The sequence below is a fragment of the Dromiciops gliroides genome, chromosome 1, assembly GCF_019393635.1.
Source record: "Dromiciops gliroides isolate mDroGli1 chromosome 1, mDroGli1.pri, whole genome shotgun sequence".
Classification (NCBI taxonomy): domain Eukaryota; kingdom Metazoa; phylum Chordata; class Mammalia; order Microbiotheria; family Microbiotheriidae; genus Dromiciops; species Dromiciops gliroides.
This window is the reverse complement of record NC_057861.1, coordinates 2038581-2059551: the sequence shown is the minus strand read 5'-3', so window position 1 is coordinate 2059551 and position 20971 is coordinate 2038581. Positions and strand designations below refer to the sequence as shown.

At 52.7% G+C, this 20971-nt stretch overlaps 2 protein-coding genes across 2 annotated transcripts in view; one reads left to right on the top strand and one right to left on the bottom strand.

The window, feature by feature from the left end:
• Window positions 1–5429: 5429 nt before the first annotated feature.
• MZT2B (mitotic spindle organizing protein 2B) lies at window positions 5430–18616 on the bottom strand. The gene is given in 9 exon segments (XM_043978010.1): window positions 5430–5769; window positions 10944–11063; window positions 11256–11279; window positions 12744–12779; window positions 13250–13310; window positions 13312–13405; window positions 15904–16034; window positions 16037–16440; window positions 18475–18616. Coding segments are annotated over 9 exon segments (1158 nt in total). The 3' UTR covers window positions 5430–5623.
• A 55-nt stretch (window positions 18617–18671) lies between these two features.
• The window catches only part of SMPD4 (sphingomyelin phosphodiesterase 4), a 39444-nt gene continuing 37144 nt past the window's right edge, over window positions 18672–20971 (top strand). The window contains 2 exon segments of the mRNA XM_043968626.1: window positions 18672–18950; window positions 20754–20840. Coding sequence (XP_043824561.1) covers window positions 20802–20840 — 39 coding nt within the window. The 5' untranslated portion in view covers window positions 18672–18950; window positions 20754–20801.

Here is a 20971-nt window from a genome sequence, read left to right as displayed (position 1 = left end):
AGAGCTCCTGTCATTGACAAGAGCTTGGAATAAATAGCTCCCATAGCCCTCGGAGTAACTGTGAGGTGGACGGCTAGGGCATACGTAGAGATGAGAGTTGATCACATCAGGGTGCTCCCTCCTGCGAAGGGGACTTCAGACGAAGGTTGGATGGCAGCCTGTCAGGTGTGTTGTGGAGGCAGGAGGTGACTTCTGGGCTTCTGACCCCTGATGGCCCCGGCTTAACTTGAGCCCCACGTCCTGGGCCATCTGGCATAAATGCTGTGTCTTGGGTACCGACCTGTTACAGAGTCTCTGAGGAAATGGGGGTGAGTGGGTTTTTTTAGTAGCTTTCTATTGATATTTTCCAATATTCTTATCCCCTACATTTTCCCATTTTCCCTTCCCCCTCCCCAGAAAACCATCCCTAATAACATTTTACAAAATAAAAAAGGTCATTAAAATACATTAAAAAGTCTGTCAATTCTCTTGGGTAAGTCATTTGAACTTGGAGGTAATGATGGCGCCTGCTTTCCAGGATTGTTGTCAGGATCAGACCTGGACCTAAGGATTTCCATATGGTCAGTTTCACTTTAAAATCAGTTCAATTTTTGAATTTCATATACATATACTTATTTACTACATTTTCTTTCTTTCCCTTTCCCTCTCTCTCTCTCCCTCCCTTCCTTCCTTCCTTCTTTCCTTTGTTTCTTTTGCAATAGCCTCCTGGTTGATGTCCCCACTCAATTCTATCCTCCACCCAGATGTCAAAGTGATTTTTCTAAAGCACATCTCTGACAATGTAATTATCCTACTCAATAAACTCTAGGGGCTCCTTATCACCAAAAGGATCAAATATAAAAGCTGTTTTTTATTCACAGCGCTTTGTAATCCAGTCCTTGTTATCTTTCCATTTTTTTTTTTTAGCTTACCTTTTCCACCCCCCATACTCTGCAGTTTGGTGCAGCAAGTCTCCTTGTTGTTCCTTGGACACTCCAATGTCAATTCTGGGCCTTTTGTTGACTGTCCCCAATCCTTAGAATACTGTCCTTTGACATTTCTAACTCTTGGCTTCCTTCAAGTCCCAGTTTAAATCTCACCTTCTATAGAAAACTTTTCACAATCTCTCTTAATTCTAGTGTCTTTCCTCTGTTGATATTTGTACAATGTTCTTTGCATAATGTCTTCCTCATTGGACTGTAAGCTCATTGAGAGAAGGGATTTATTAATTCAACAATTAATTAATTTTAAAAAAAGTCTGTCTCTGTATATAGTCATCCACACCTGGGGACTCCCCCCCTCAGCAAAGGTAATGGGGATTTATAAATATTCAGTTTCGGGGGGCTTTGGTTCCATTTACATTTTAATGTATGTTGCTTGGGTGGTTCTGCATGCTTTATTTTGTATCAGTTCAAATAAGCCTTTCCGGGCTTCTCGGTATTCATCCTGTTGGTCTTATAGCACAGGATTTTATTAAATTCGTGTACAGCAATTTGTATACAATATACATCTACTTTCTATTTTTTTGCAACAAAAAGTGCTGCTACATCCTTGATTGTAGGTCTAGAAGTGAAATCTTCTGGGTTAAAGGGAATTTTAGTCGTCTTGTCTAACCCCAAATGGCCTTTCAGCATAGCTATACCATTCATAGCGATACCATGTGTCCCTGTACAGCTCTTCCCACATTCTCTTCTAAAAATGCTTCTGTAAATGGATTGGTCAACAGGCTTAATTTCAACTGAAAAAGATAAGAGTATGTCCACAGTAATCCAGCACAGATTAAGGTGCCACTTACTAAGAATAGGCTTTTGTAGTTGGTGATTTAGACTTTCCTCTCAAAGTGTCTCTGGAGCCAGAGGAACGAAGAAATGAAAAATCCATTCTGACTGGATTGGAAAATGTGTGTGTGTGTGTGTGTGTGTGTGTGTGGTGTGTGTGTGTGTGTGTGTGTGTGTATCTACATACGAAATGCTGCAGTTGGGGCAGCTAGGTGGTTGCAGCTGGATAGAGCACCGGCCCTGAAGTCAGGAGGACCTGAGTTCAAATGGGGCCTCAGACACTTAACACTTACTAGCTGTGTGACCCTGGGCAAGTCACTTAACCCCAATTGCCTCACCAAAAAAAAAAAAAAAAAAAAGAAATGCCTGCAGTTTTAATGAGTAAGAAGAACTAGAAGCTGTTGTGCAAAAGCAGATTTGGCCTCAGGTGTCACTGAGTCTTTTTGAGATGAAACACATCTCGACTCTGGCCCTGGATGCATGTCTGTTCAAAGAACAGTCAAAAAAGGAATGCGTGTGTAAAAGGAGGACCCCATCAGAGCATGTAAACACGGGAAAGCATTGGGGAGACTGTCATTGGAAGGTACTGTAAAGTCTCCAGGACAGGAAGAAGAACTGAATGAGTGTGGGGAACAGATGCATCCTGAGCCTGGTTAGAGGCAGGAGATGGGCGCTTTCTGCAGTGCAGAGCAGCCCCCTCGACTTAGAGATGATGTCATCCTTGGAAAGAAGTTCCATGCTGGAGCTGATTGCTCATTAACAGGGAGAACTGGGGGGGGGGGAATGGCAGGTCCTTTGCAGAGGAGTGGCTACAGCTCCTAAGGTTCAGAGACAAAAGCCAGGTAGAGTTGGACTTGCTCCTAAAATTTGGAAGAACAGACTTTGAAGGGCTGGGAGTAAGGCCAAGTAGCATCCAGCAGACTGAAAAATCCTGAGAAGTCAGCCCAGATTGGTCTCACATGGATTCAGTGCCTGCTTTGTGCTCGAGGCCAAAGACAAGTGGGAACTAGGAAACCACGCTCAGTGAGAAGAAGCAAAGAACAAGTGTGGGTGAGAAGTGTCTCAGAGGCAGGGCACTGGAAAGGCCTTTTGCAGAAGGTAGGACTCCAGCGAGCATTCCAGGGGGCAGCCCAGTGTGGGAGATGGAGGGTCTTGGTGGTGGAACAGTCCAAAGGGGGCTGGTGTCACTGGACCAGAGTACCTGTTGGGGGCGAGGTGAGTAAGGTGCGGAAGACAGCAAGAGGCCCGACTTTGAAGTGCTCCAAATGCTAAACAGGATTTTATGTTTGATCCTGGAAGTAATAGGGACACACCATAGTTTACTGAAAAGGGGAGTGACCTATACTTAAGGATGGTATTCTGAAGCAACAAAGGGAACTGATTCCAGGGTAAAGAAAAAACAGTAGAATGAAGTCTGCAGAGGAAAACTCTCCAGTCAATTTGGATTAAAACAAAAAACAATACAAGTGGTGCAATGGATAAAGCACCAGTCCTGGATTCAGGAGGACCTGAGTTCAAATCCAGCCTCAGACACTTGACACTAGCTGTGTAACCCTGGGCAAGTCACTTAACCTTCATTGCCCTGCCCCCCCCCAAAAAAAAAACCATACAGAAAGGCCAGTAAGTAGTAATTATTGAGCTCCTAACTATGTAGGATGAATATAAATGTGTGTAAAACCCAGTTGAAGTTCAGAAGCAGCTGGGGCTGCCAAGGGTACGCTAAGGATGTCCACAAAGGGAGAAACACATACTGGATCCAATCACCGCTTGGCCTCGGCCAGGACTGTGATCCCAGACTAAGGGCAGGCCTGTCTTCCTGCCAAGGGAGATGATAGAACCCAGAAGTGGCCGATGAGAGCCCTATGTCCCCTTGATAATGAAGTCGCCTGGCCCAGGCAGCACGGAGCTAGCCTTTCTGCAGTGTTTTATGGTGTGTCTATGGGATTACATGTTACTTGGCAGAGTGGTTCCTGGGCCACTGTCAGTGATCTTTGAGAGACCAGGGGAGAAGGGGAAATCCCAGTTTTCAAAAAAGGGAAGAGAACAGAGTCTGCAAACCATAGACCAGGGAGTTTGATCGCCTGGGGAAATGTTGGAACAAAGAGAGTGTCAGCAACATCTAAAAAAAAGGAGTAGTTGTTACAAAGGGCCAGCGGGGCTTCCTCAGGTGCGGTCTTGCCTTTTTGAGGGGGATTGCTAAAGTTACTCTCTTAAATCTATTAAAGGTCAGAGGAAATAAGTTGAGTCCACTTAGATTTTTTTTATCATGAATCTGAAAAATACCAACAAACATGAATGTTTCCATGTACAAAGAACAAAAGATAACTGTGTGCAATTGTGAGTATTATGTAGAGCTGGTTTATAAAGTATATTAAATTTAAAACACTCCCATACAAATGCAGCCCTGCTGGTTCACGCCCTTACCAACTTCTTTCTGCCGTCTTCTGGGTATTTTTAAATGTTTCATTGATGGGTTGGGGGGTTTTTGGCTTCATTATTACCTCACAACTCCCTTCCCAAGCTCTTTACCTCCTTCCCTCTCCCCACCCCCCAAGTATAAAGCCCTCCATTGTAATAAATAAATGTATCCAGCAAAACAGATGCACACATTGGTCATCTCCTGGGATCATTTGTCTCACCCGCTTTGCTCCTGGGCTTGTGAGAGGATATTGCTTTGGACCAGGGTTCTTCAGTCATCCAAAGTTCCTTACAATGTGGGCCATCACTGCAGAGATCATTCTCCTAGTACTCCTTCACTCTGCATCAGCTCATCGAAGTCTTCCCAGGTTTCTCAGGATCCTTTCCTCGTGTCATTTCTTACAGTGCAACAACACACCATGATTCAGCTACTCTACAACTGATGGGCACCCTCTTCGGCTCCAGGGTATGCGCAGGTCAGTGACTTTGGGGGGACAGTTGTAACCTCTTTGGGGATTCTAGATCTGCTACAAAATCTTATTTGTTTCATAATCAGTGCAAGGCATGTTGGCGCTAGGTTTGTTCATTCAGAAGAGTGAAAAGAGCCTCCAGAGTTCCAATGGATCTGGACCTATCTCTTACTTACTCCCAGAGCCCTCAACTTCCTTGTGTCCAGAGGAGAAGCACACGTTACCAGGTTTGCAGGAAGGATGGTTACGCAGATAATTGTGCATGTGAAACCCCACAACTGTATGTTGGGCAAGGTGTTACTGTTTACCTGCTCAGTGCTCACAGATTTAAAGCAGGCAGGAGGAGTCTCAGTGGGCAAGTGACTTGCCCTAAGGTCACAGCAGCATTAAGTACCAAAGGCAGGATTTGAAACCCAAGTTCCCAAGTCAAAATCTAGTGTTCTTTGTGCTCAATGGCCTCCTGAATGACACCTATTTAACTGGATGGTGTATTTTAAAGGGCTTTGCAAAACCTTAAAGGGCCAAAGAAACCCTTGTTTTTACCGCATTGCAATAGCCAATTCAGTGACACTTGAAATTGGATAAGAAGTGTATAAGGTTGGGGCAGCTAGGTGGCACTGTGGATTAGAGCACCAGCCTTGGAGTCAGGAGTACCTTAGTTCAAATCCGAATTCAGACACTTAACACTTACTAGCTGTGTGACCCTGGGCAAGTCACTTAACCCCAATTGCCTCACTAAAAAAAAAAAAAGGCATAAGGTCTCAAATCAGTCCGACAGCCTCTATTTCAAAACATGGTTTATTATCAATGGAAGGAAACACAAGCCAATGGCAGGTTTCTCCTGTTACCCTGAGTGTCGCCCCTTGTACTCCAGTCTGCTTATTAAACGACATCTCTTTATTTATGCTAAATTCTCCTTCTTAAGTTTTTCAGAGTCGGTATGAATGCTGAGTGAAAGGTGGCAGCCTTCCTGCCCCTTCAGTTACTGCTCCGGGTTGGGCTCTTCCCAGTGCTGCCCCCCTTGGGCAGCCTGCTGGCACTGGGCTGCCTGGGCATCCGCTGGCTTGATCCTTCCCGGACACCACGCTCCCCCAGCACGGCGGCCCCACTGCTCTTGTTTCTCCCTGAGGGGACACAAAACGTTAGCCGTTAGGGCCTCGCTGTGGATTCTTCCTGCGGTCCATCCCCCCACCATACTTGTGTGCTTTGACCAGCATCCCACTTGGGCACATTTCAATGCAGAGACATTTTCACATAAGCCATCCACGGAGGTGGGGATGTCATCAGGAAGCCAACAGGAAGCCCCCTTGCAATGAGATCACACAACACAAGCACTCTGAGAAGCAGGCAGGAGCATTTCCAAGAGCCAGAGCTTCTAGGTTCAAGTTGGGGGGCAGGAGCACCAAGCCTTCCCCTAAAAAACAAAGGCTTACATGCTTGCCAAGAACTGCATGATGAGCCGCCAGACATCAAGCTGCACCTGGGAGAGACGGAGTGTTTTTGTGGTGGGAACGCTGATTGCCCCGAGGAAGACAGCTCAGACCGATTAAGAGGGGGCTGCAGGGGTGCCCCCATCTCCCCAGGCACCTGCCCTCCTTCCCCTTCCCATCCACACCACAAAAAACACTCTCTCCATTTGGTCATGCACTTGCTACTCACAACAGCAGGAAAAACAGGATCAGACGTATTTAGCTTAAAACTTGGACTGCTCGGTTCATCCTATTGGGGTCAGGCCTAGATGGTCCTACGATCCACCTACCCGAGAGCCCACTAGCCTAACTAGGACAATAGCGGGTTTTTGTTGTTGTTTTTTTTTTTTTAGTGAGGCAAATGGGGTTAAGTGACTTGCCCAGGGTCACACAGCTAGTAAGTGTGTGTTAAGTGTCTGAGGCTGGATTTGAACTCGGGTCCTCCTGACTCCAGGGCAGGTGCTCTATCCACTGCACCACCTAGCTGCCCCTGGACAATAGCGTTTTAAGGGGGAGGGGAACTAGCAACTGCTCCCAGCCTGACCTGCAGCTTTAACCCCCTTGAGATCAACAGTTTATGTAGCCTCTACCTTAAGACTGTGATGGGGAGCTCACTTCTTCTAAAGGCTGCCTGTTGGATTTGGGTGCGGCTCTGTTGTCACAAGCCCTTATGGTTACTAAGATTATATGGTTCATCATTAGAAGATGAGAAGATGGAAGGAACCTCAGAGAATATCTAGTCCAATACCAATCCATACGTGGCAACCGAGGCACAGAAAGGAAGCGGCTTTCCCGAGAAGACGGCCTACACCGCCAGCGCTCGTTAGCCTGTTCGGGCATTTCTCCCGGTGCTTCCTTTCCCTTTAATCCCATCTTGTCTAACAATGCCCAAATAAACCCGTGCACAGCCCTAGTTGAACCTCTTGTTTCTCAGGCTCAGATTCCTCCGTACCACCTTCCCAATGCCTCTGCCTAGAGTCCCGCTAACGCTAGCGCATTCAGTGCAGTGCTTCCTCTCCATCCAAAGGGGATGACAGCTGGACCCGTGGCAGGGAACCTGAGAAAATCTCCATGCCGTGCCTGGCCCCGCCGCAAACAAGACCTTGCCTGCCACTACCCGGGGGGACAGAGTCTGCAGCTCGGACGGGGCCCCTACTGCTGCATTTGCAGAGGAGAAACGCTGAAGCTTCAGATTGGTTCCAGGGTTCGTGTGGGTAGTTCAAAAGAGGAGAGAGCTAGGATTTGAACCCAGGGCCCCATCATCCTGATGTGAGCTTGAAGATCACACCCTTGTCTCTCAGTGTCCTTAAACTTGATTCTGATCCTAAATCCATTAACCCACTTCATTCGTGGTGCCCAGGCTAGTTTTTCCCTCTGATTTAAAAAGAAAGGGAGTCGGTGGTGGTGAGGTCCATGGGCAGCCATGGATATAGTATGTTAAGGTTGGCAAAACATTTCATCAAATGTTTCCTCCTTTGGTCTTCACAACCCCCCAGGAGGGAGGTATTATTATCATCTCCATTTTACAGGTGAGGAAACTGAGGCAGACCACAGGTGAAGTGACTTGTCAGGGTCACAAAGCTAGTGTCCTTGAGGCTGGATTTGAATTTGGGTCTTTCTGACTGGTGGTGTCACCTAGCAGCCGTCAAAGTCAGAACCTTTTAACTACAGCAGCCATTAGAAACAGGTGCTCAGCAGCAGGGGCCACTTCCCTTTGATGTGGTATCCTCTGCCAGGGTCTAACAGGGAGCTGGATCGTGGCAGGTTTTTAATAAATGCTTGCTTGAGTCCCAACAAGAACATGAGCTTCCTGAGGGCACAGAGAGCCTCACATTTGACTCGGCCATCATACTATGTAGTCTGTTCAGTCGTGTCTGACGACTCTTCTCTGGGTGTGGTTCCTCTTCCTTTCTCTCAAAATCATCTGATGGATGAGGAAACTGAGGCACATCTCCTTTCACCCATTATTATTATTTTGCAGGGCACTGAGGTATAAGTGACTTGCCCAGGGTCACACAGCTAGGTAAGTGTCAAGTGTCTGAGGTGGGATTTGAATCAGGTCCTCCTGAATCCAGGGCTGGTGCTTTGTTCACTGCGCCACCCCAGCTGACCCCACCCTCTCTCATGAAACTGAGGGAGTGGCCCAGGCAGTGGGATGAGGACGGGTCAGAGCTGTGAGTCTGGGCGCAGGGAGGCGTCAGAAGCTGCCTCTGTGCCTCCAGGACAGACAATGAGAGCTGAGCTGGGGAGGACGATGTGAGGGGGATGGGCCCCTTCTCTGCCGATTCACAGCCAAACCTCTGGAAAGGTGTTTTCCCTCCGGCATAGAAAGACAGCAGGGTCTGATGGGAAGAGGCCCTGGTGGTTGGAGCAAGAGTCCTGGGTTCGAACCTCGGGCCCTTAAGCTCTCTGGGCTCTTTCTCTGTCAGACACTTTACAGCTCAGAGGTGGGCGATTCCAGCCCGTCTGGCACTTCTAACCACCCACCCGAGGGCCATGGCTTGTAGGCGACCCTCAAGGGCTCCTTAGACCCAAAGACAGCATCATCCTCCTGGTGACGCTGGTGGCAGGACTTTCAAAGTTACCCAGGCTAGACCCATCTTGGAGCCATTCCTGACGGGGGAGCATTCACCAGAAGCAGACTCCAACCCACGCGGGGTAGAGCTGTGGTGGGGCCGAGAACGCTGAGGCTGGCAATGGGCCGAGTCTAGTGGGAGCCTTCAGGGAAGGCGGGCACTGCCCCAGGGCAGTGAGAAACAGATGGAGGCGTGCCTCTGCCCTCCCCGCCCCTCCCCGCCCCCTCCCGTCCCCTCCCTCTCCTTGGTGCTTCTGGATTGCTTTTGCCCATCAGGGAGGACACTGGCTGACCCCAGGCAACACAGCCACGTCCGCCAGGGCTCAGAGGCACTGGTCCTGCTCGGTCCACATCACTCTCTCCCAGCTCCCTGCTGCCCCTCCCTCCATCCCCCATCACCTCCCTCTCGCTCCTGCCACACTTCATCTTCCCTTCTTCACAGATCAGGCTATTGCTTGGCTCAGCCTCCTCCTGGGTCCTGAACTTCTGCGTGGGTCCATCAGTCCGCATTTACTGAGCTCTGGCCACGCGCTAGGCGCAGGGTGGGCCTGAGGAGGAAGGTCAAGCTCCCCACACCCAAGGCTTTTTCAATCTCCAAACCAAACTCAGCTACCGACCAGCCTCTGTACACAGGCTACTCTTGGCCTCTACGACTGATAATGCCTATTTATTACACCTCGAATGTCCTTCCCCGTCTCTGCCTGAATTCCTACCCCCTCCTTAAAGCCTTGACTAAACGCCACCTCCTCCAGGATGCCCCCCAGAATCTGGAGCACCCCCCCACACACTTCACAACCCTTTATCCTCCATGACTTTCTTTTTCTTTTTTGTGGGGCAATGAGGGTTAAGTGACCTTGCTCAGGTCATACAGCTAGTAAGTGTCAAGTGCCTGAGGCTGGTTTTGAACTCAGGACCTCCTGAATCCAGGGCCGGTGCTTCCTCCGTGACTTTCAATGAGCATTTTTGCTCATGCTTCTCTAAGGAACCTAGTCATCATTTAATGGGATGCTAAATCCATTTGCTAAACATAAACTTCCTGATGGGGGGCAGCTAGGTTGGCTATGACCCAGCTTCTCAATCCAGCCGCCGACACTAGGAAGCCATGTGGCCCTGGGCAAGTCACTTACCCCGGTCTGCCTTAGTTTCCTCATTGGTCAAATGCGCTGGAGTCTCTTTGCCAAGAAAACACCAAATGGGGGTCACAATGAGTCAGACTAAAACAGCTGAACAGCGACGACAGACTTCATAGCAGGAGCCCGTCTTCTCTAAGCTGGGTCTCCCCCAGCACCCGGCCACAGAGTTCTGCAGGCAGTGTTGTGTGCCCAATAAGCATTCTTTGAATGGCAATTCCATGGTAGAAACTCAATAGCTAAAGTTTGGGCCAATGCAAGCCAAAAGAGAAGGCGACGTGGCCGGTTCCCACTGTCTCTTGGTTCACGCCGGAGATGAAGACTACAGGAAGACGAGGCGGAGGCGGTCATCTTGGACACTGGGTCTGCTGGAGGGTCTGGCTCAGGCTGAGACTGGGATAGCTGACGAGAGAGCGGAGGGTACGGCTAGGTGGGGAGAAGAGCGATGGGCACTTGGCCACCACAAGCCACAGAACGGGCCCTAGGGGAAGCATGACTCTTCTCTCTGACCACTCTGCAGGGCAGCACAGGGAGAAGGCATCTGATTTCTGGGCTCAAACAATGCCAGGAGCCATGTTACAATTCAGAATGGGAGAGAACTCGAGTCAGATAGGTGGGTCCCCGCTTTGCTCCTTACCTTCCCAAGCAAAGTCTTGTGCTGGGGGCCGAGGGGATTCCTCTAACAGCCTCCCTACCGCCAGTGTCTCCCACTCCCCAATCCAACCTATGCCTCACAATACAGCCGTCTGACTGCTCTGCTCAAAAGTCCTCAGTGGCTCCCCATTGTCTCCAAGGTAACACTCCACAGCCTGCTACCTGCACCTGTGCCCCCTGTCCCCAGCCTCATTTCTCCTGATTTCCCTGCATGTACTCTCCACACCAGCCCAAGTGGAGTGTGTTCCCCTGGCCTCGACCTGGTCTCCTGCCTTTTCCCAGGCCTGGCACGAGCCCTCTGCCCCCTCCTCCTCCTGAATCTCTTTCCAACTAAGTGAGGGGCTTTACATCTCTCCCTATTGACTGTCATCTTATTGTGGCTGCCGCGTCCTAGCCTGGATGCTGATTCTGTTCCTATGGGAAACACCAGGACCGCGCCATCCCCAGTAAGCAACCGAACTAAAACGGACCTGCGAAAGGAGAGAACAGGCCAGCAGAAAACTGGAAGGAACCTGGGGCCCTGTGAGAGAGAGGCGAGCAAACGGCGGCGGTGACGGGGGCTGCCCCGCACAGTCTGAGTGGCGGCCTGGCTGGCGAGGGAGAAGGCGGATGGCCGAGGAAAAGGAGGGCGCCGTTGGGGTTTTTTACTGTTTTGCCAGAGACAATGATCCCTCTATAGTTCAGAGAGAGACACAAACACAGCAAAACACATCTCGCATCAGTCAGGAGAGATGGAGCCCGGCAAGAGACCCTGGAGGAGAAAGCTCCCATTAAGGGGATGCCCGGGGCCAGCCCCGCGGCTGCTGCTGGGACCATGTCCCCCCCCAGGGCCCCTCCACGCTCTCCTTCAGGTTCCCCAGGGACTTAAGCCTGGGTGCAGAAGGCCCACCTGGCCTCCCCACCCCCAGGAAAGGAGAGACGCTTCTCGCCCTCCCCACACTGGTCTGAATTGAGCCCCCAGGTTGTGGAAGGGAGAGACCTCCAAGGCTGTGTCATTTACAGAGGATGAACCAAGCTCCAGAAAGAAGTGACTTGCCCAGAGTCTGGAAGGTGCTAAGAGGTGGGGTTGTGAACCCACGTCTTGTGACTCTAGGGCCCGCGTTCTGTCCACTGCACCACACTGCCTCCCTTAAAGCACCATCCACCTATAGAAGACTGTTCCCAAGGAACCCCTTTGCTAGAAGTGCTCTGGCGGGGTTAAGAACAGAGGGCCACAAAATACTCCTCCAATTTGGTGCCAGGGGAGGGGGTGTGTGGACACTGTTGACCTCATGATGTTAGAGGTCAGGAGGAGACCAGTTTGGGAAAGGACTTACCCTAGACAGAAAGGACAAACTCCCTACTTTAACTGATCACTCTCGCTCACGAGGTGGCCAGCTCTGTTGTCTCCTTAGAGCCAATGGGCTGAAAGTGCTGCCGGTGCCCCCCTCGAAATGTCAGCCCTCATCCACGGAGCTCTGCTTGCCCTACCCTAGTTACAGCCCTGATTACGGCCCTAAGACGAACTCTACAGGAAATGCTGATGCCCCAAGCCTGTTCTATGGCTCGGATGGAGGTTCTGGGCATCATTTATCATGGCTGTCAACCAAGAATCCCCGACCAATGGTCGGCAGGACCCTCCGTCTACTGCTGCTCCAAGGAAGATTCTGCTACGGATACTTAGCGTCTCCACCGGCGCCTTCAAGAGAACTGCAGGAACGGAAAGGAGCCTGCATGCACTGAGCCACGACTGAAATCTAAGATCTTAGGTTCCAGACAGGGAATTCAGAGTTGAGATTCTTTGGAGCTGAAGGCCCAGAGAGGAGATGGGACAGGCCCAAGGTCACTTATCCCAGTCTTCAGGCCTGGGAATGGGACCTCTTGAACCCTGGTCCAAAGTGCACTCCTAGGAGGACCCTTCTCTACAGCATCGACACTGTCCCCCTGCGTCTTCCCAGAATTTCAAACTTTATCAGAGCCTTTTCAGGTCTGTGATTTATGGTAGGTGAGGTCCCCACTGGGCCCAGAGGACTTCAGCAGATTTGGGAGGGGGAGGAGAGGGGCCAAGGGACACAATGGCCCCGGGGGGGTCAGCTCAGAAGAATCCATAGGTAAAGATCCCTGCCAGCCTTGTGAATGATTTCTCAATGACGCTGTAATTGTAGAGGGAGACATAGGCCGCATTTTTCTAGATCTGAAAAAACCCATTCTTGGGCACGTACCCCCCTCCCCAGCTGGGGGCTCCAAGGACAGTGTGTGGAAATGGGGCCTTTGCTGCTCCAGGCCCAAACCACAGTGCTGGCTGCAGACCACCGAGGGCTTATTCTCTGTGACGTCCCACGGGCACAAAGCCTGGCCCAGAGTCACACCCAATCGGCCCTTGGCCTCGGGATGCATGCAGAATTCCATTAGAACCTAAGTTCTTGGGGGGCAGGGACCCCTGTCTTTGTGTCTCTAATGCCCCGCATAGAGCAGGTGCATCAGAACTGCTCGCTGATCTAGAAAGGGCCTATTTCCCACAGAGAGGAGAGCATGGCCCCTGGTAAAAGGAGCCGGCTCCAGGTTCAAGAATGGATGTTGGTCACCTTGCCAAGGAGAGCGGGGGCAGGCTCAAGAGGGACTCTCGGCCAAAAAGACAGGAGGAGGTGGCTTGCTTAAGGTAAAAAGAAGACAGAAGACACGGATATGTGGGCCCCAGGCCTAACCGCCCCCCCCCCACTCACACCGGGGGCCTCCCCCAGCCCCAGTCTCCAGTCCTTCTCATAAATCCCAAAGGGGAAACAGGCCTGGTCCTGACCTCTTGTGTCAGGCAAGGAGGATGGCGCCAGAGCAGATCCCATGCTTTCGGGCCCCGGCGGGGTCCGTGGCCAGCCGCTGCCCCGCACACATGGACTTGAGCATCTGGAAGACGGCGAGCGGGGCCACGTTCAACTTCAGTAAATCCACCAAGATCCTGTAGAGGAGAAGCCACAGTCGAGCCACATTTGTACCTTGTCTCTTCGACCTCCTGTGTGGGCCCACATAAGGTAGCTATATGGATTTATGTTTCGTACACACAGTCTCTCCCCCAACATGTGTGTGTGTCTCTCTATATATTCCCCTTATCCCCTCTTACTCCTCTCCCCAGTCCCCGGGACAAAGGTCAGTATGATGCCCATTAACCCGTCAGTCGAATTTCTCAGCCCTGCCCCCTCCTCTCCAGCTGAGTGGTGACCTTACAGTGGCCTGTCTGCCCGTCCCAGGCTCCCTCCCCAACCCTCCCTGCCTCTCTGTGTGCACTGCTAAGATCATCTTCCCACCCAACAGGCCAGATCGCATCCTTGGCTTTCTGGGAAGCCTTTGGCAGCTCCTCGGGGCCTCCCCAGTAAATGGCTGCTCGTCAGGCGGGCATTGGAGCCCCTCTAACACTGGCTGTGGGGGCTGACCCCTTTGGCTTTATCTCACAGCGTGACCTTGTCATGCCCAGTGCTTCGGGGTTACTTTCTTGTCTTAGCTGGTCTCCTCTCATCTCCAGGCCTTTCTTCCCTCAGGTCCCAAGCACCACCGTCTCTACCTATCAAATTCTTCTTCTACAAAGATCTCTCCCAGTTCTCTCCATGATCATCTTCTCCCTGAATCTCCCAGAGCCCTCTGCTTTGAGCTCCTCAGTGTGCTTACCATAGATTTTTCCTACGCTTCTTGAGAGGAAGAATTACTTCTTTTTGTACCTGTGTGCACTAGATAAATGCTTGCCAATGTGTGCTTTGTGTATCCTAACCAGTATCATCTCCTCTTCTAGAAGGTAAGTGCCTTGAGGGCAGGGATGCTCACACAATGGCTTGTGCAGAATGGGCATAAGTGTGCTCACTGACCTGAACGTTGAGCCAGCCCGGTCGTGTGGCCAAACGCCCCTCCCCAACCTCCTCCTGACCCAGCCTGGGGGACAGTGCACCAGACTTAAGGGGCAAGAGTCCAGCTCTAGTGGGGGGGGGGGGGCGGGAGAATCTCATTGAGAGAAGGCCAGAATCTGTGATTTCACTGTTATGCTGAATTCCCAGCGAAAGCTTGGTGCAGGTAGGAACCCTCTCTACAGTTTAGTCCTGGACGGTTGCACTGAGACGTCACAGGACTTACCCAGGGTCACACAGGCAGGACGTACGTGTCGGACGGGAGATGGCCCCTGAGCCCAGGCCAGCTCTCCATCCACCGCACCGCACTGCCTCTCAGACAACTTGTTTGATCTGCCCCTCTGAGATGACCTCAGCCTAGTCAGTCATGTGCTCATGCCCTGTGGACAGGAGAGGAGCCAGCAGAAGGTAAGCTCCCCAAGGACAGGGCTGCCTCACTTTAGATCTGGCATCCCCAGTACTTAGCCCACTAGGCTAACAGTAGGAGCTTAATAAATGCTGACTGGCTCTTCCCCTCCTGTAACATAATCTCCATGAGAGGGCAGACACTATGTTTTAGCTATGCTTGGCATTTCCCCCAGGTCTAGAGAACGTGTATACTTGTTGAATTGTGTGTTACTTATGGAAAACTATGGAAGCAGTCAGGGTAGGCTGCTCAATGTTTAACAACCAGCTCTCTGGAGGCTGGGGGAATATACCTAGTTTTCGGCTTGATCTATATTAGTCCATATTTTCTCCATCGCTTTCTTAAGTCCAGACAATCAACAAAAAAATAAATCAAGCTCATGTCTGTAGGGTCTGCCAGTTTCCAAGGTGTAAATACCCATTGTACCAATTTAACAAACAGCTCTTGAACCCAGCACCATCCTGGTTCAGGGCTGGGAACAGACCCCACAGAGGCAGCCCAGTGCCTGGAGTCTGGAAGATCTGAGTTCAGATCTAAAAGCCGACACTAGCTGGCTGGCCGACCTTGGGTAAGCGTCTCATCAGCATTTAAGGGTGAATGACTAGGGCAGGACGTCTCAGGAGTGAGACTGGACCCCGAGCTTCCTGAGCTTCAGGCCTCTCTCAGCATGACAATGAGTGACATTGACATGGCGGGGAAGCGCCTCCCTTTCTCAGGGCCCATTTTGCTACCCCCTCACCCCCGGCCCATCCTCCTGCTCCCTCCTCCTCTGCTGGGAGAGAAAACGTAACTGCCCCCTCCTCCCACCAATCTCGGGTCCCTTTCTTCTGGCGTCCCTACGCCCCTCTCCCCGCAATGGCCCGGGTTCTGTCCCCAGCAGCTTCCACTCTTACTGACGACCTGCCCTCCCCACCTCTGAGAGCGCGGGGCCCTCCTCTGCCCCCCCCAACCCCCCGGTTCTGCCTGCGGCGTCCCCGGCCCCCGCACTTCTGCAGCCCCCTCCCCGCTCCCTCCTCGGCTCTCCTTCTAAACCTTATGGGGTCTAGTCTCCCCCCCCCCCTCCCCGCCACCTGCGCCCTGCCCCCAATACCCCCCTCGGTTCTGCAGCCCGGCCCCCCTCCCGCGCTCCCCCCGCCCCCCCGCCCCGCCCCAACTCACTTGAACACGTCGGGGTCGATGGCTCCGCGGCCGCCAGGGCGCGCTCGCTACAGCTCCGTCTCCTCGGCGTTGAGCACCTTCTTCCGCCGCCGCGCCAGCTTCTGGAGCGCAGCCTCCAGCCCCGGGGGTCCAGGCCCAGGCCACCCGTCCCAGGGCCTCCCCCGGGCCCGGCCCCGGGCGCCCGCCGCGCCCCCGCCCCCCGCCGCCCGCCGGCCGCAGCCAACACCGCAGCCATCCCGGCCCGGCCCGGGACCCGACGCTTCTGCCCGGGAGCAGCTGCAGGGTGACCACGCCCCGTCCTGAGGACGCCCCGCCCCCAGAGCGGGGCATATCCGGAGACAGCTGGGCGGTTGTCAGTCACGCGGAGGCCCGCCCCCGGCCTCCCTGTCACCCACAGCTGGGCGGCTCCCGCTGCGCCGCAGGGGGCCGTCCTCCTACGCGCTCTCGGTCCGGCCGCGGACAGGAAGGTGCAGAGCAGTCTAAGGCGGTAGCGGCCCGTCCGCGAGCATCCATCTCCACAATCTACCTCTGCAAATTCTGCCCCAGGACCCAAGTTCTCTCTGTGCTTTTCTCTGTCTGTCTCCGTGCGTGCGTGCGTGCGTGCGTGTCTCTGTCTGTCTGTCTGTCTGTCTGTCTCTCCCCATTCCCTTGGCCTGCTCGATCCGTTACCTCTTGAGGTCAAACATTCGTGGTTTCCTCCGCCTAGAATCCCTTCCCCTTCCTATCCCGCTGGAGTCCCTTCATGCTGCCAGGCAACCTCCTTGCTAAAATGGGAAGTAGACGCTCCAATTACCCAACGGGTAGAGGCTGAGGGCAGAGGGCAGAGGCTGGAGTTAAGCGACCACTGGCTGGCTGTCATCTGCTCTGCTGGCGCCCTCACGTTTTTACTTCCTTTCATAAAGCACTTTCCCCCTACACAGTGTTTGCTGTCTGGCCATATAGCTCCTCCATCCTGTACTTATGAAATATATTTTTTGAGCTCAGTGGTTGGGATTTTAACAATTGAGGGCAGCTAGGTGGTGCAGTGGATAGAGCACTGGCCCTGGATTCAGGAGGACCTGAGTTCAAATCCGACCTCAGACACTTGACACTTACTAGCTGTGTGACCCTGGGCAAGTCACTTAACCCTCATTGCCTCGACAAAAACAAAAACAAAAAACAAACAAAAAAACCCAATTGATACCTAAGTTCATTCTCTTCCTTCAAGCATCTTCCAGACTCATCTTTTTTCAGCTTCAAGTCATCCATCCAGGAGAAGCTGGAGGCAACAAGAAATTTATTAAGTAGCTACCATGTCCCAGGCATCTTGCCAAATGCTAGGGGATTCAAATTCATGTCCCTGCCACCAAAGGGCTTAGATTCTCTGATTCAGAGATTCTTTAATTCTTAGATTCTCTAATTCTAAGTCTAAGGGTTTAGATTCTCTAATTATAAGGGGAAAAACTATATATATATATATATATATACACACATATATAGACTATGTGTATATATAAAAGACTAAAAATATACATATGTGTATATATACATATGTACATACACACAAGTACACACACATATACAAACACATGTATATATGTATGTATACACATATGTATATTTTTAGTCATATATATATGTATATGAGCTGAAAAGTCAGGGGGGAGGTGGTACCTGCTGAGAAAACAGCACAGTAGTGAAATTCAGAGGGTCAGAAGCATAGCGAGAGGAGAAAGAAATCTGGCGGGCCTGAGCCCAGGTGGAAGGATATCCAGGGTGAGAAGGCCACAGGTGTTAGCTCTCTCTCTCTTCAGCTTCTCACCCTCTACAAATATGGTAAATATAGATGGGTCTGGCGTCAGAAAGACCTGAATTCACATCTGGCCTTGGACACGTACTAGCTGTGTTACCCTGGGCAAGTCACTTGTTCACTCTGCCCTCAGTTTCTGAAACTGTAAAATGGAGATAATAGCCCCTGCCTCCTAGGGTTTGTTGTTAGGATCAAATGAGATATTTGTAAAATGTCTACAAGCCTGGCAGGGCAGCTAGGTGGCTCAGTGGACTGGCCCTGGAGTCAGGAGAAAGTGAATTCAAATCCATGCACTTTACACTTAAATGGGCAAGTCACTAACCCCGATTGTCCATGTCCTGGTCCTCTTTGAGGACCCCAAGGCCAAACAACAACATTGGTAGGCGCTTAATATATGTTGTTTCCTTTCTATTTCTACTTTTTATTCAAATAATTCATCAATTTCCCAACATTTACTACTACTGTGTAGTAGTAATGACCTTTCTGTCACGATAGGTGATGAGGCTCGATCCAGGAGCTTGCCGCCAAGGCTAGGAAAGATGTGTCCCTCTATAGATAATGTGCAAAATCGATCCATACTAGACAAAAGGAGGGGAGGGGAAGGACCCTCTAAGTAGGGTCCTTACACCCGCCCGTAAAACACGATTTCCTATTCGGTTCTTGAACCTCGGACAAAGGAGAGGTCCAGGTCAAGGGGTAAGAGAAATGGGGGAGGGTGTGGCCAGGCTGGGGATGAAGGAAGCCCCATGGAGCGGACCTGGAAGGAAGGGGGCGGGCCACACGTCGAGATGCCAGCCAGGTGAGCAGGGAAGGGCGCTGTGCCCGACTGGAGTCAATGGGTCCCGGGGAACCCTGGGTCTGACGTTTGACATCTCTATCATTTCTCCTGAGCCTCATTTGCCGCATCTGCAAATCAGGAATCATCCTTGCTCTCCCAGTGGCATCGAATGCTCTCGTCAACCTTAACATCTCCTGTCGATGTCCCATTCAAAAGGAACGTCGGGCACAAGTGCGCAAGCGTGAGGTGGAAGGGGGCGGAGACCGAGCGGGGAGTCGGATCGGGCTGGGGCTCTGCCCGCGCACGCGCAGACGCAGCGGCTCTCCGCAGCCGCCCACCAGGCGGAAGCCTTTAGCCTCTTCCCGCCATTCCGGGAGGCGGGGCCTGACGCGGGGCTGATGACGTCAGCGACCGCGACCCTGGCTCGCGGGCTGGCGGCTTTCCCTGGCGCTGAAGAGTCTCTGGCAGCTGGGCCTGCAGGTGAGCAAGCCCGGAGTCCGCGCTCGCGTTCGGAGGGGGAACCCGGGCCCGCCTTGTTCGGGGCCCCCCGTTCCTGAGGCGGGGACCCCGCCCCCACTCCGAGGGGCCACGACTCCTCCACGCGGACGGAGCGGAACCCCTTCATTCCAGGGCGGGGCACGACCCTTGCCCCCCATTGTGAGGCGCGGGAGCCGCGACCCCCTCCCCCAATTCCTCAGGCAGGGACCCCCTGCCCTCATGCCAGGCGGGGCCATGCCCCTGCCCCCCGGCTGTGCCCCCCGCTCCCCCATTCTTTCGATAGTTGGGGGCCACGACTCCCCCGGCCCATTTTGGGGGGACATGAGGTCGTGGTTATGAGGGGGCACATGCGTCACCCCCTCCATTCATCAGAGGCCAGGACGCCCCTTGAACCCCGACCCCCCCACCCCCATTCCCCCAGCCCAGTCACTTTGACTCCGAAGACTGGGCCCAGAGGTAAACTTCCGGTGCAGCCACGTGGGTCACCCCCCCCCCCCCGCGGTCACGTGCACGGCCCCCTCCCCCAGCCCTCCCCAGTCTTCCCGCCAGGAGCCGCCTTGGGGTGTTTGGGAGGGTCTGCCCGATCTGGCAGCAGAGGCCGAGGGACCGCCCCCCCCTCCCCGGGCGGCCTTGGGGGGGCAGGTTTTGGTTCACAGCCTGAGTCTGCTGCCACTGAGGGACTGGCCGGGAGCCCCAAGATTCTGGGGGTGAGGGGCCGAAGGTACCTTTGCAGTGGCCAGAGAATTGGGCACCGGTACTGGCCGGGCTCTGGCCACAGTGGAAACGAGAATCACCATCTTTTGGAGCTCCGAGCCCCCCATCTTCTATGGCCCCGAGCAGAAATGTCCCCCAGCAGGGACGCCCACGCTTCCCCCAGCCGCCCTTTCTAACTGGAGCATGGCTTCTCCTGCCTTTTCCTTGTCATTTGGAAAAACCGCCTTTCCTCTAAAAGGGGAGGCTTGTGGTCCCTGGTTATCTAACGCCCTTTTCTCATCCTCTTCCTCCACCTCCGGGCACTCCCTGCCCGCCGCCTCTTCTTGGAGACACTGGCAACTCTCCTGAGCATTTTTGTGGCCGCCTCCCTCTTGATTCTTCTTGTCTGATGCTGGTCGTGGCACCAAAGCCAAGACAGAACTTGTCATCATCCTTCCCCCAAACCTGCTCCCCTTCCCAACCTTCCTGCCTCCAGCCGGCTAACTGCTGCCCTTTAGCCCCCAGGCCGGCCTTGATGGAGAGAAGGAGCACTCAGGGAATTGTGCAGTGGGGGGTTAGGGCTAGATGAGGAAGGGGATGGAGAAAGAGGGAGCGTGTGGCGGACAGCCTCCATTTTTCTAGATAAAGGAGGCTGTAAAGCCTTTAGCTGAGGGATGGGGGGGGTGGCCTGTGTGTTTGCCTCTATCCCCTCATGATGATGTTGTGCCTAAAACTGGGTTTTTGGGGAGAGAACGAATGCCGTCATTCAGGAACCATTTATTAAGTGCCTACTATGTGCCTGACGCTGTGCTAGCCACTGAAGATACAAAGACAAAAGTGAGAGAGTGGGCGTCATCAAGGAGCTGACACTAACATTCTGGGGACGCCGAGATGAGGAGAGCGCCAGGCTTGGCTTCTGAAGGACAGTTCAGATCCAGCCTCGGACACTTCCTAGCCCCTGTCTGCCTCAGTTTCCTCATCTGTAAGATGGGGGTGATAACAGCCCCTGCCTCTCAGGACTGTCGTGAGGATCCATGTTTGCTAGTTCTTAATTATGTGCTGAATCCTCAGGCCTCTTTTGATTTTCCATAGGGCTTCCCTAAGACGACAGAATTTTTAGATCCTCCCTGGGACACTGTTATGGCTCTTCCTCACGTGCAGCCGCCAAGCTTCTTATTGGTAAGTGTCCAGTCCCTGGAGGGAAGGGACTTGGGGCTGGCAGTAGTCCCCTGCACAAGGGCCTGGACCCCAGAGCTGTTTATGACGCTCCCTGGAGCCGGGGGACCCCCTCAGCCTTGCCTGCCTCGTTT